This window comes from Zalophus californianus, chromosome 2 (genome assembly GCF_009762305.2).
Source record: "Zalophus californianus isolate mZalCal1 chromosome 2, mZalCal1.pri.v2, whole genome shotgun sequence".
Lineage (NCBI taxonomy): Eukaryota > Metazoa > Chordata > Mammalia > Carnivora > Otariidae > Zalophus > Zalophus californianus.
Genome location: NC_045596.1, coordinates 125,193,080 through 125,208,197, shown reverse-complemented (window position 1 = coordinate 125,208,197; position 15,118 = coordinate 125,193,080). Strand labels below are relative to the sequence as shown.

At 36.8% G+C, this 15,118-nt stretch overlaps 1 protein-coding gene across 3 annotated transcripts in view; it reads left to right on the top strand.

Annotated features, from left to right (window-relative positions):
* The window catches only part of IQCM (IQ motif containing M), a 453,243-nt gene that overhangs the window by 193,091 nt on the left and 245,034 nt on the right, over positions 1-15,118 (top strand). For all 3 annotated transcript variants that reach the window (XM_027599769.1, XM_027599770.2, XM_027599768.2), the window contains exon 8: positions 8,112-8,227. In XM_027599769.1, the coding sequence (XP_027455570.1) occupies positions 8,112-8,227 (116 nt within the window). The remainder of the gene's footprint in view (positions 1-8,111; positions 8,228-15,118) is intronic.

Here is a 15,118-nt window from a genome sequence, read left to right as displayed (position 1 = left end):
TGCAATTAGTTATAATAAATTGCAGAAAATGTGGAAAATACGGAACACTATCCCACAAAAAAGATAATTCTTTATTATTCTACCACCCAGAGATACTCACTGTGAAATTCTGGTGTATTTCCTACAATCTGTTTTCTGGGTATATTTTTTTCCCCTTAAACAACAGAGTGCCATAGGAATACTCAGAAGTTGTTCTCATGATATAAAGAGACACTTCCTGAGGGGTGTTGTCATGACCTAGGTGATTCTTTTTGAAGTTTTAAGAAGGAGAAAAGTCGTTATTTAAGTCCTATGAAAATGAAAGCAGCGATTATATTGTACTTTGTTATTCTTGTCTTGTTTACAGGGTCTCTGTGTACATATTCCAAATCTTTAGCCATTGTAAGCGCATGACTGACCAACGTTGGTCACTGGTTACCCATTTTTGATAATCCTAGAACAAGATTCCATTTGAAAGAACATTTCATTTGAACTCTAAGTTCACGTTTATACCCTAGAAACAAATTGTTTCATTCCTAAGAAAGTAGAATAAAGCAGAAAAGAAACTATGAGGTTAGGACTGGTGGGGCCAAGCTGTACATCTGAGCTGTGAATCCATGTGACTACACGTGGTCCCACTAGAAATGGCTGCACTGGTTATGGGAAGAGCTGCTGGTACTCTTAGCCCATGATTCTTAAACTCTTTTAACCTTAATTTTGATTCATGTTTTGGTCTTCAGATAGATGTTTTTTATTTAAACAAAAACACATGACTTTTCTCAACAGACTTTCAGGGCGTTCATATATTTGAGACTGATTTTTTTCCCCTGGCCTTTATAAATCGAAGACAATTTGGTTATAAAATTTCTGGTTCACAAGTTTTCTTTTTCCTGGAAATTCTGTTTGTGGTGTCCTATTATTTATTGGTTCTTTTGTTGTTTCACAGAAGATATTAGATAACAACCTGTGTTTTACACCTTTGAGATGTTTTTTTCTTTGTAAATGTGTATGAATTTTTCTAGTAGTTTAAATTTTCTTTATCCCTGTAAGTTTGCAGAATGTACTGCATACCAATCTCTTTTAATTACTTTCTCCTAACACACAATAAGCCCCAACACTCAGAAGATTCCTATCTTTTTTTCAGCTCAGGAAATTATTATTCAGTAGTGTATGTTTTCTCTATTTCTGATTGTTCTGGTTTCATCTTCAGTAATGTATATGATTCCTTTGATGGATATTTATTTTTTGTCCTCTTTGATCTATAATCTTTTCTCTCATAATTTTCATCTTTACATACTTCCATATTCTAGGAACACTATGCTAAATCCAGTCATCTGATACTCTGTACTATCTCTCACACTCCTACTAAGTATGAAGTACATTTTAATTCTGTCATTACATTCTAGGTTTCCTTGTATTTCTTGCCTTTTTAAAAATGACTCATTTCTAATTTTATTTATCTTGCAAATATTATTACTGTTTAAAGTCTTAGTTTATTTTCTCCCTTTATTGCTTTTGGCTTCTATTTTAAAGAGTTTGGCTTATTAGAGTACAATGGAATGCTAGTACTAGTCTAAAATTTTCTTCTGGGTCTATTAGAATATTTTTGACTTAAACTCTTTTACTAGATTTTCAGAATTGCTGACTGTTTTAATTTTCCAGGGCTGCTCTAACAATTTACACACTTGGTAGCTTAAAACAACACAAATGCATTCTCTTACAGATCTGGAGGCCAGAAACCTGAAATCAATTTCACTGGACTAAATAAATGGAGATGTTCCCCAGGACTGATTTTTTTTTTTTTTTTGAGACTCCAGGGAAGAATGTTTCTGTGCCTTTTCTGCTTCTGAAGGCTATTTGCATTCCTTAGCTCATGACTTGTTCCCCAAATCACTTCAGTCTCTTGCTTCTGTCATCCATTTCCCTCTCCTCTTCTGTAGGCAAGTGAGGACCCTTGTGAGTACACATAAGGCCCATTAAGATACCCCAGATAATCTTCCCCCTCTCAGGATTCTTTCTTTCTTTTTTTTTTTTTAGAGAGAGAGTGTGTGCATGCAAGTGGGGGGGCGGGGGTGAGGTGGGGTGGGGAGGGACAGAGGGAGAAGAGAGAGTATCCTAAGTGGGCTCCATGCTCAATGTGGAATGCAAAGCAGGACTCGATCTCATGACCCTGAGATCATGACCTGAGCTGAAATCAAGAGTCGAATGCTTAACTGACTGAGCCACCCAGGCACCCCTCAGGATTCTTAATTTAATCATATCTGCAAAATCCCTCTTCCCATGTAAGCTAACATTTATAGGTTTCAGGGACTGGGATGAGTATCTTTGGGGCCATTTTTCAGTCTTCCACTGGGACAATTCCCCTTGTGTCACTGTCATTTGGGCTTCAAATTCAGAATGACCTGGGTTTACACAACTGCTTACTAGCTGTCTGAACTTGGGCAAGTGACTTACTTTGCTTTCTTCTCTATTAAAATAGGGTTATTGTGCAGATTAGATCAAGTAATGCATGTAAAGTATTTAGCAATCTTGGACCTCAATAAATGTTAACTATCATTGCCATGATCAGTATAGGCCCCAGTATGTTTAGTCTGCCTTGAATGAAGAGAAATAGCTCTATGCGCAGTGATTACAAACAGACAGAACATAACGGATTTTTCTGTCCTCTGCTGCATGTTCACTTGGATGTGTCAGTTACCTTTCCTAGTTCTATAGTTGATGAGCAGTTATCAGTGCCCACTTCTCTGCCTACTTCTCAGTAACCTGGAGATGTCCATCTGGAACAGTCTGGCTCTACTGAGGTGGGGCTGTTCCTATTCCACACCTTCATTCTTTATTATTTTTAGCTGTTCAGTGCATGATAATTCAATCCCCATTATGCACTGCTATCAGATCCTGTCGGTCCCATCCTCTGCAGAGAGCTGTGCCTTTAAAATAGGACTGTGTCCAATCCTGGTGCTACAGTCAGGATCGCTCCCTCTCCTAGTTCTTTCCTGAGAGCAGGGGTGTCTAAGTGGATCCTGGTAGTTGAGGAAATGGAAAGGGAAGGGTTCTCCAAAAGCAACGCCCACATTGTAGAAAAATGGGTTTTGTTCTTTTTTCTGTATCTTTTTCTTGGGAGATATTAAGCCTTTTTCTAACATTTTTCAGTTGGGTTAGGAATTTTATTATTATGTAAAGGTCACTAATTGCTTTCCTCAATTCACTTCTGTCATCTTAATTAAAGAAAAATTTTTTTCTCATCTGCAAATTGGTAAAGGGTTAGACTTAATTTTTTGTGACCTTGAGATCTTCATCTTTTCCTTTATTGTTACAATATTTTAGTGGGACTGTAAAAGGGGCTGCCACACAGCCAAAAGTCACAAAGACCTATTGAACCAGAAATGATGATTTTTAAACATTTTTAAAAAAGATTTTATGTATTTATTTGACAGAGAGAGACACAGAGAGCAGGGGAACACAAGCAGGGGGAGTGGGAGAGGGAGAAGCAGGCTTCCCGCTGAGCAGGGAGCCCAATGCGGGGCTGGATCCCAGGACCCTGTGACCATGACCTGAGCCAAAGGCAGATGCTTAACGAATGAGCCACTCAGGCACCCCTACATATATATACATATATATATATATATACATATATATATATTTTAAAGATTTTATGTGTTTATTTGACAGAGAGAGACACAGCGAGAGAGGGAACACAAGCAGGGGGAGTGGGAGAGGGAGAAGCAGGCTTCCCGCTGAGCAGGGAGCCCGATGTGGGGCTCGATCCCAGGACCCCGGGATCATGACCTGAGCCGAAGGCAGACACTTAACGACTGAGCCACCCAGGTGCCCCTCTTTTTAAACATTTTTAAAATCCACTTTTAGCATGAAAGTGTTTGCCAAACTTGTTCAAATACTTGGCAATTCAGAAACATATGCCACAGTGATACCACTCTTCTGTATTATATCCTAATAAAAATGAAGTTCTCATGTATTTTTCTAACTCACTTCAAGCTTATCCTGCTTCTTAGTATTTGCTCTGTATCTATAAACAACTGATCTCATCAGAAGCCAAAAAAGGATTATAGGTATGTCTTCCTTGCTGTCTTTCAGCACACGCTTAAATAAAAGCGTTAATTAGAATCTGATACCAAAAGAGTTTATCCATATTTCTTAGATGTTTTATAATATAAGATTTGGGAGCCATGAATATTAACTGGTATTCAAGAGATATACGTGAGTCAGTCTGTTGAATCTTTATTTTTATTGAATCCTTTGGAAACAGCTCCTTTAAATAAATGAAAGAAGGTAAATAGTTTAAGCAATTTGAGAATACATATTGTTCATTTTTGCCTAGAAATTAACAATATGATTGATTTAAATGGACATTTCAGTTATTGATTCTAAAATTTGAACTAATATAACAGATGGAATTCAGCTGCCCAAGCAAGCTTCTGGGGTTTGATTATTCAAGTGATTAAGATGCTATTTGTCAACTCTAGTTTACCACCCCTTTTAATTATATAGATAATCAAACTAAGAACTGCTAATTCTGTCTCCTAACTATTAATTGTTTGTAATTACCCACAGATTAAAACTGCATGTGCAATTAACTCAAAGAATTAATTGATACAAGGGAATTGATAAAAGGGAAACAGAACAAGCTTGGCATAAAAAAGGCTCTAGGGACACAGGACCACTTGAACCCACTAGTGTCTTGGGCTCTGTCGTGTCCTCTTAAAGATACTTCGCACTTTCATTTGGATTTAGCTCCGTAGGAGGCAGCTGTGTAGACTATTTCTTATGAACGATTTCTATTATTACATTACATATTATTATTATAGACTATGTCTTATTTCTTCTTTCATGGTTGACTGAAACAGTGTATTTGAAAAGTTTGAACTTTTACTGTCTTTGGGTCTTTTGCTGATATTCGGGTGACTTGGACAAATCTATCCATTTGCCAGCTGAAGGCAATGTTTGTCACTACAAAGATTACAGAAGTGGTGAATGTTTTAGCTAGGTAGGGATTTTTCCTTCCTTCTTTCCTCCTTCTTTCTTCCTTCTCTTGGCAATATCCCCGTAGTATAGGATCTTATCAGTTTTCTGTGAGTCATTTGAGTAATTTTAGTTTCTAAAATAACTATGCTTATTAAATTTTAGAACTATCTCTCACCTGTGCAAAGAATTGGCTCATTGGTAACTATATAAATTTAAATAAAAATGGGAAATAAAATAGAAAACCACCCCCAACTGAAATGTATTTAAGAACTATTACCATTATAAACATCAAGATGATGCTAGAAAGTGAGGGAAGGTAATCTGGTGGAAAATATTTGGTGCTGGAAAAAATAGAATTTTAAAAACCCATTTTAAAGTTTTTTTTTTCATTCCTTCAGATATTTATATCAGTTGCATTGTATGGGGCCTTTCACTCTTAACAGTTTTGCTGATTGGCCTTTCAGTCAATGCCAAAGAAGTCCAGGAACATATATTGAATTTATGCTTGGGGCACAACATTATATTCAGTTTTACAGGAAGTACAAAGCAAGTCAAAGACGTTTAAGTTTAGAAAGGAAAATAAGATATACAGGAGACAACAAAATAACTTGAACTAAATATATAATATTATTCAAAAAGAGTCTAAATAAGTATTGAGGAAAAGCAAATGCAGGAAGACATCAGTATGGGTAGTTAATTTAACAAAATTTTTAGGTTCCAAGTCAGCTCCCGTTCAGTTACTGACTCCTTGTTAATCTGATGGAAACTTTTTGGTTTCTTTACAAATTTTGATATTACATTTCCCCCAGGTTTGTTTAATATCAGAATATTTTTTTCCATCCTGCTGGCTGTTAAACTGGGATTACCTAAAAGATTTCTTATTTTTCCACCTGTCAATATACAGCCTACTCTTGCTCACCCTCGTCCCAGCATTCAGAATCTCTGTTCCTCTGTGTCACTATCTGTGAAGATTATTGGCTCCGTGAGGGTTTGTGAACATTTAGTCTGGTGTATGACTTTGGTCTTCAGACTATCAGTTTATAACTTTTGACTGACTTTGTGGAGTAAACTGGAGTTTGTAGCATGTCACCTTCTGTGCCTGGCTTCTAGAGGAGTCATTAGCATACATCAGCATGTGAATGATTACCTTGAGGATTTTAGTGGAAGGTTTACTGCTTCTTGAAGTGGAAAAGTTATAGTATGTTTTCTGGTGTGATACCTATATACCGGAGAAAATAATGCATGGCCTTCTCAACTGCATGAGTATGTTTTGTGGGTAAACAAGATAAAATATTTGAAGTGCTCTGGACTGTCTTGGAAAAATAATTTGTATAGCATTTAGTTTCATTTTGGGTCGGGCAGTTCAGTGATCAGGAAGACTCCCTTTGCTTGTGAGATCTCACCTCCGGAGGCTAATTCTTGTTCACCAGTGTTTACATAGCTACCTTAACTGCATTGCTGAAGAACCAGAAGCATGGAGCAATTCCAACCAAGATACTGTCTTTGTCCTGGAAGGGTTTATAAATTTAAAAAGAGATTGGAAAGAAATGCCCAATTATCTAAAATGTGAGATGCCCAATTATCTAAAATGTGAGAACACTTATTGTAGAAGTTCATTAAGGGAAGTAGGGTGAGTTGAGGAGTGTTTCAAATTACTCAAGAAAGCTTCATAAGAAATGTGAGGGCTTATACATCTCTAATAACCCTGTGCTCTCCTTTTATATCCCCCTGGGGTTATAAAAGTCCCCTGTTAAAGTATAATATGTATGGCCTTTCCTTTGCTAGCCTCTTTCCAGATACTAATATGTTCACTTTCTTCATAATTTTTCCATTATTGGCATTTGCTTCCACTAAAGAATTTTATTTATTCATATTGAGTTGTGATTGAAATATATGATTTATTATGTTGCTTCTTCTAGAGACTTTGCCTTTTTGATAGAGGACAAAGATTCTTTTTGACTGAAATGGGAGAAATTATATACATATAAAATTAGAATGGGGTAGGATGTATGCATGTTATTGATTGGGATGTCTCTGAGATAACATTACATTTTTTATTCTTTTATGTTCCTACTCTGCATCCCTATAAGACACTTAACTTATGACCCTGTAAGTAAATTGAAGCAATGAAATGAGAAAATTTATTACTTCTGAGTTTTCTCTGAATTTATCTTAAATTAGCCAGTCCATAGATGACTCTATTAAATCGAAAGTTTCAGGAAATAATATATAAATAAGTATTAGAAAGAAAATTGGAAATGTGAAAATAGTTTGATTCATTTTGGACAGTAGGATTGAACTGAATTTTTCCGTCTTTTAAATGATTAATGTTTCTGAGAAATAAATAAATCTTAAATCTTGTCATCTTTTAAAAAAAATTTCTTTGCGGAAATCCCATGTTAACAACTGTCATGAGACTGAAGAAATATGTGGATATATGTTGGCTGACCTTTTGCTCTTTCAACCTATTTACTTAAGCACTCTTAATAATTTCACTTACTTTGCAATTTCAAAATGTGTGCCTTCATCATAATTCTGATTTTTCTCTTAAAGTACTGATGTAACAGAGAGAGGAGCTTTCCTTTGATTTTTGTAAGTGCTACTCACAAATACGATTTTGCTTTAAGCCTCCTTTAAAAAAAGAAGTCAGGGCGCCTGGGTGGCTCAGTTGGTTAAGCGACTGCCTTCGGCTCAGGTCATGATCCTGGAGTCCCGGGATCAAGTCCCGCATCGGGCTTCCTGCTCAGCAGGGAGTCTGCTTCTCCCTCTGACCCTCTTCTCTCTCGTGCTTTCTATCTCTCATTCTCTCTCTCTCTCAAATAAATAAATAAAATCTTTAAAAAAAAAAAAGAAGTCAGTGTTCTTAAAGAGAAGAACGTCAAAAGAATGAACCTCTTAGTTTTCTGATGGGCACGCTGTTTGCAATAAAAACACGAGAGCTTTGCTGTATGAGAGAGCCAGTTACCTGAGGCCTCTCTGTGCAGTACGATGGCTTCTCCATCTCCCTGATTAGATGACAAGATGTGATTTTAATACAGAATAATGGGGCCATAAAGATGATTCACTTTCCTCTTTGTAACACTAAGAAGTATGATCGGTGTGTACTTTTCTTGAATAAATATTGTTTTAACCTACATTGATATTTCTAACAGACAAAACATTCTCCGATTGGAGAGGAATCGTGCCAACAAAGTCTTCCCATTTGACTCCTCAACCCAGCTGGCCTAGTTTGTTTGGGTCATCATCAGTGCTTCGGGATTACTGTCCTGTGAGTATTTGTGAGACTGGACATAGAGTGGAATTACCATTTTTTTTTTTTTCTGGCACGTTACTGGGTTAATTTTGATATGTGAGATTTTCCTATGGACCTATTTCAGTCCTAAAATGATTCTCCATTGAAATTCATCTTTTTCCTGAAACAGTGCTTTTTGTTCAGTTATCATGTCTTGTGTAAATCTTGCATTGCGCAGACCACTGTAACTCCTAAATATGTGTGTTAATTTTTATTTGAAGAGTACTGATAGCCAAAGCGATCATCACAATGGTTTGCCCGAAATGTGATAGTAACTGTTTCTGTAATGGTACCTGGACTGTCAAGTAAATAGAATGGAGGCCAGTGGAACATGAAGACATCCGTTAGGAGTGTGTGACAATTAGAGGACTAAAAAAATCCAAGGACGATTTCAAGCCCACACATTGATGTTTTTCTGAATGAGGGCTCTCTAAACTGAAACATGGGACTCTGGGGCTTGAAAATGGAATCCAAGCTTCACTATTCATCTCGGCAAGTATAAATAGTAGAGGACACTCGTATATATATTATATATCTGGGTTTCTTACATCTTCTGTGTGTCTCTTCTGGGTGTGAATGTGCCTGTCTCATCCTTTCTCTGATTTTTTTCTCTCTTTTCATAATTATTTTTCCTTTTGACTTGTCATTTGTGCTAGTGTCCTTGGGCAGCCATAACAAAATACCACAGACCGGTAGCTTAAACAACAGAGATGCGTTTCTCAATGTCCTGAAGGTTGGAAGTCTAAGATCAAGGAGCCAGCAGGGCTGATTTCTCCTGGGGCCTCTCTCTTGTTGGCTTGCAGACAGCTGCCTCCTTGCTGTGTCCTCACATGGCCTTTCCTGTATGTGCCCCTGTTGTCTGTCTCTTCTTATGAGAACACTCTCATATCGGAGGAGGGTCCTCCCCTTATGAATGTATTTAACCCAATGTCTTCTTTAAAGACCCTATCTCCAAATATAGTAACATTGGGGTTAAGGCTTCAACGTATGCATTTTGAGGTGACATAATTCAGTTTTTAACACCATTATCAACTGAAATATATTGAGAAATTATTTTTTCCTATCTATTGAATCGTTCCTTATCTACAATTTTAAAAAACAAAGGTTGAGTTTTTATATTTTTCCTATAAACCAAAACTTTTGAATCACGTCAGATTTAAGTTATATTGCTAAATTTGTGAGTACATTTACTAAAGCTAAACACTGTTTTAAGCAAGGACATTATATGAATATCATTAAGGAAAATGATATCATGTCTTTAACAAAAGCAATACCCACAGAAGGCTGTTTTTATTATTTCCCAGTAAAGGTAAAAAAACGAACTGCTTCTTCTACGCCTTTCAGCTCTACTCTGTTTTACACTAACACTGTAAAGACTGCTCCTAGCTGTGTGACAAACTACATTTAAATGTATTTCTTTGGGGAATATATCTAGCAAGAGAAGACTTGATTGTGGAGAGCTCCAAATGTAAAACTGGAGTATTTATTAATTGCTGAGTGGGAAATTAAGAACACATAAGGCTATTAACTATGGCTTTGACATAAAAGATAATGCTTTGGGTATGTGCACTTGTCTAAACAGGTTGGAGTGGACTGGAGGGGAGACTGGGTGAGCATGAATAGGCCTTTTGCATCAGTCCAGTTAGAGGCTTGTATCTTATCCTTGCAAACCAACTGTATGGGGGGTGGGGCCGTGAATGGGTAAGAGGGAGTAAGAGTCAAACCTTCAAATTTCTTTCCTGAAGCTTATTGCATTATCATTTTCCACCAGTGAAAGTCTAAATGGCTTTTTTATTTTTTTAATTAAAAATATGTTTAATAAAAAAAGTTCTCCAGAAATTTTTCATCTTTCCAAACTGAAATTCTCTACCCATCAAACACTAATTCCTTGTTCTTCCCTCTGCTCATCTCCTGGCAAAAAAACATTCTACTTTCTGTCTCTTATAATTTTGATTTGTCCTTTTGTGACTGGCTTATCTCACTTAGCATAATGTCTTCAAGGTTCATTCATGCGGTAGCAGGTGTCATAGCTTCCTTCCTTTTTAAAAGGACTAATATTCTATTGTATTTATATACAAGTTTCCCCACTATCTAAAGGTAGAGCATTCTTATGAAACTTTTTTAGTAAGCTGAAATTACATAAAGTGAAGAAATTAACATTGATTTTATATGGAAAAATGAGTATTCCCAGATCCAAAAAAATAACTTCTCCTAGGCTTTTCTGATATCTTAGGACACATCTTGCTAATGGGTGAACAACATACTTCAAGATTAGCACAGATGCTCACAAGACATAGTTCAAAGCTATGGCGGCTTGATGCCGAGATGCTTGCTGAGTATGGTTTACAGGGGAGCTTGGCAAGGCCACTCTCACTGCTGTGGTCACTCTGCCTTTCTAATGGCTTGCTGCAAAACAAATGCTGAATGCTATTTTCACTTTTCACCTTTTTTCATAAAAGCAAAAATCCTCTTTGGATTACTTTGGGTTAGCAAAAACAGGCACCCTTATAGATCTTTCCTACAAGGGAAGCGGCAGAATGCGAACTTTCAAAAAGCAGGGAATACTTGTACCATATTTTGTTTATCCATTCATTTGTTGGTGGACACTTGAATTGCTTCTACCTTTTTGGAAATTTTGAATAATGCTACTATAGATATGGTTTACAAGTATTGTTTGAATCCCTGCTTTCACTTCTCTTTGGTATATATCCAGAAGTGGAATTGCTGGATCATATTGTATTCCTGTGTTTAATATTTTAAGGAATCATCCATATTGTTTTCCACAATGGCTGTACCATTTTACATTCTCGGTGGCAAAGCATAAATATTCCAATGTCTCCACATCCTCATCAGCACCTATTATATTATACACTTTCTTGATAGCAGCCATACTAGTGGGTGTGAAGTAGTACATAATCTTGATCTGAAGTTTGTTCAATCAGTCCAAAAAGTTACTAGGAAATTGAGTGTAGAAGCCTACATTGGTAAAAGAGGAAGGAGAGAGGGCATAGAAAATCCTGTCTTTGGTTTTGTAGGAGGAGAGAAACGTTTTGCACATTCTGCTTTCAAAACACTCTCTACAGCATATATACTCTTCTCAAAATTTTAATTTACTCAAATAAGAAAGTGACTAAAAAAATACCAACCCTTTTGAGCCTGACGGTTCTGTTTCCTTTTTAAAGTATTTTGAATCCTTATATGTTTTCAGTTCTAATTAAATAATAATTTAATAATGTTATATGTCTTTAGTTTTAATGCTTTATTTCTGCAACTGCAGTCTTATTGTAAGAGAAATATGTTATTAGAATTTCTAGGTACAGGGGCACCTGGGTGGCTCAGTTGGTTAAGCGACTGCCTTCAGCGCAGGTCATGATCCCAGGGTCCTGGGATCGAGCCCCGCATCGGGCTCCCTGCTCGGCGGGAAGCCTGCTTCTCCCTCTCCCACTCCCCCCGCTTGTGTTCCCTCTCTCTCTGTCTCTCTCTCTCTCTGTCAATTAAATAAATAAAATCTTAAAAAAAAATAGAATTTCTAGGTACTTTAAGCAATGGCATATGGCTCCCTAAAACATCTTTAAATGAAGTTAAAGAAACTGCATCCTGAAGAAAAGGTTACTAATGTTACTTTTTATGGTCTCTGAAGTACTGAGATATTTATAGTCTTAATTGTCTTGAAAGATAATATTTATTCAAGGTAAGTGAACACCTGAAAATGTAATCCTTTGTGTAACATAAAAATGTAATATTATATAGCAATAATATAGGAAAGACCACCATCTCCAACTTTCTTGCCACAATTTCATTTTATCATTCTTCTTTAAAAGGTTTGCTAACTTGGGGAAGCTTGGGTGGCTCAGTCCATTAAATGTCCGACTCTTGATTTCAGCTCAGGTCGTAATCTCATGGGTCCTGGGATCAGCCCTGGTTGGTTTCTGGCTTGGCGGGGAATCTGCTTGAGATTTTCTTCCTCTGCCAAACCCCGCCTGCTCCCATGCTCTCTCTTTCTCTCTCTAAAATAAATAAAATCTTTAAAAAGAAAAAAAAGGTTTGCTAACTTTATAATAATGTATGAGGCAATCTTGAAGCCGAGAACCTGGAGGACTGTAGTTGTGGAAAACAACCGTGGTATTTTTTTTCTTTTTCCTGAGCCACACTCCTTTATTATAAAGGCACACCACTCATGGGTAAACCCATTAAAAACCTTCTTTTTTATTTTATTATGTTAGTCACCGTACAGTACATCGTTAGTTTTTGATGTAGCGTTCCATGATTCATTGTTCGTGTATAACACCCAGTACTCCATGCAATATGTGCCCTTCTTAATACCCATCACCAGACTAACCCATTCCCCCAATCCCCCTCCCCTCTAAACCCCCAGTCTGATTCCCGGAGTCCATGGTCTCTCATGGTTCACCTCCCCTCTGATTCCCCCCCTTTCATTTTCCCCTTCCTTTTCCTAATGTCCTCCGTGCTATCTCTTATGTTCCACAGATAAATGAAACCATATGATAATTGACTTTCTCTGCTTGACTTATTTCATTTAGCATAGTCTCCTCTAGTCCCATCCATGTTGATGCAAAAGTTGGGTATGCGTCCTTTCTGATGACTGAATAATATTCCATTGTGTATATGGACCACATCTTCTTTATCCATTCATCTGCTGAAGGGCATCTCGGCTCTTTCCACAGTTTGGCTATTGTGGACATTGCCGCTATGAACATTGGGGTGCATATGGCCCTTCTTTTCATTACGTCTGTATCTTTGGGGTAAATACCCATTAGTGCAATTGCTGAGTCATAAGGTAGCTCTAATTTTAACTTTTTGAGGAACCTTCACACTTTTTTCCATAGTGGCTGTACCAACTTGCATTCCCACCAACAGTGTAAGAGGGTTCCCCTTTCTCCACAACCTTGCCAACAGTTGTTGTTTCTTTTCTTGTCAATTTTTGCCATTCTAACCTTGGTATTTATCAAAATTCTGAGAAGGAAAAATTAACATGTTTATCAATAGTGCTCTTAAAAATAGCTAGGATAAAAACAAACATTGACAGAAATTTGTATAAGTGAAATAACTTTTATTCATTAGTTGTTAGTAAGGCAACCCTCTCCTCAGTGAGCGGTTATTAACTATTTTTCAGTGCTCTCCCTGAGGGGACATATGCCATTTGGTGATACCCTAGAATGAGGATGAAGTGACAAGTGAAGGAATGACAAGAGTGGGCACATGCATCCATGTGGCGATGGGTGATAGGGTTCAGGGTAGCAGGTTAGAGGGGAAAGAGCACTTGTGGTTGTCTAAGGTGGGAGAGCAGGGTGCATTTGAGGAATTGAAAGTTTATTGTGACAAAAGTGCAGTATTCGAAGGGGCAAGTGGTAAGAAATGAAACTGAAGAGATAAGCAAATCCCTATTATCAAGTGCCTTGTGGGAAGACTGTCAGTCACTTTATCTTCGTGACCCTGGTTACAAAGAATTTGACTAACCTTGACACTTGGAAGTAAGGGATTACAAGCAAATAAAATTCAGTTTAATAATTGGTTGCATTATAAACTGTTTTGTGTTTCAGAGAGCAAACTGTGAGTCAGTCCTCTGGGCATTTGGCTTCATTCCCCTCCGTGCCGCCCATCTCCCCCCTTCTCTAAGGGAACACATCCTACATAAGAAAGAAGAAAACACTTGCTGGTCATATTTTTTAACATACTTATAGTTTCCTCTCATAAACAAAATTCATTAGTTTTATAGAAACATGTTTTTTAGAAATGAAAAAAAATTTCAAATATAACATAATTCTTCACATAACCTTAATTTTGGTTTTGTTTTTGCTTTTGTGTTTCTATTTTTTATTAAGTTTTTAAATTTTAATTTCAATATAGTTAATGTACAGTATTGTCTTAGTTTCAGGTGTACAATATAGTGATTCAACAATCCTCCACATCATTACTCAGTGCTCATTATAAATGTACTCTTAATCCCCATCCCTGTTTCACCCATCCTCCCCCAGGTTCCCTCTGATATGCTTTATTTTAAATGAGTACCCTCAGTTAAAGTTATTATTTTTTTCCAACAAGAACATATTTTACTTGAATCACACTTCAGGATATATGGTTCTAAAAGATATATATATATATATATATATATAAAACATTACATCCAAGAAAAATAGAATACACATTTTCTTCAAGTACACAAAGAAGAATCCCCTGGTTAAATCACACGAAAAGAGACATAACAAATATCACATTTAAGAAGACTGAAATCATACGAAGTATATTTTCCAACCACAATGGTACAAAACTAAAGATCAACAATAAAACAAAGTTATAAAATCTACAATGTAAGTATTAAATATTTAATATGTAAGTATTAAATAACACACCACTGCACAACTAATGGGCCAAATAAGAAATCAACTGGCGGGGGTGGGAGGGATGGGGTGGCTGGGTGACAGACATTGGGGAGAGTATGTGCTATGGTGAGCGCTGTGAATTGTGCAAGACTGTTGAATCACAGATCAGTACTTCTGAAACAAATAATGCAATATATGTTAAGAAAAAAAAAAAGAAGAAGAAGATAGCAGGAGGGGAAGAATGAAGGGGAGTAAGTCGGAGGGGGAGACGAACCATGAGAGATGATGGACTCTGAAAAACAAACTGAGGTTTCTAGAGGGGAGGGGGTTGGGGGGATGGATTAGCCTGGTGATGGGTATTAAAGAGGGCACGTTCTGCATGGAGCACTGGGTGTTATGCACAAACAATGAATCATGGAACACTACATCAAAAACTAATGATGTATGGTGATTAACATAACAATAAAAAAATAAAAAAAAAAGAAATCAACTGGCAAATCAAAATATGTCTCCAAAAAAAAGAAAA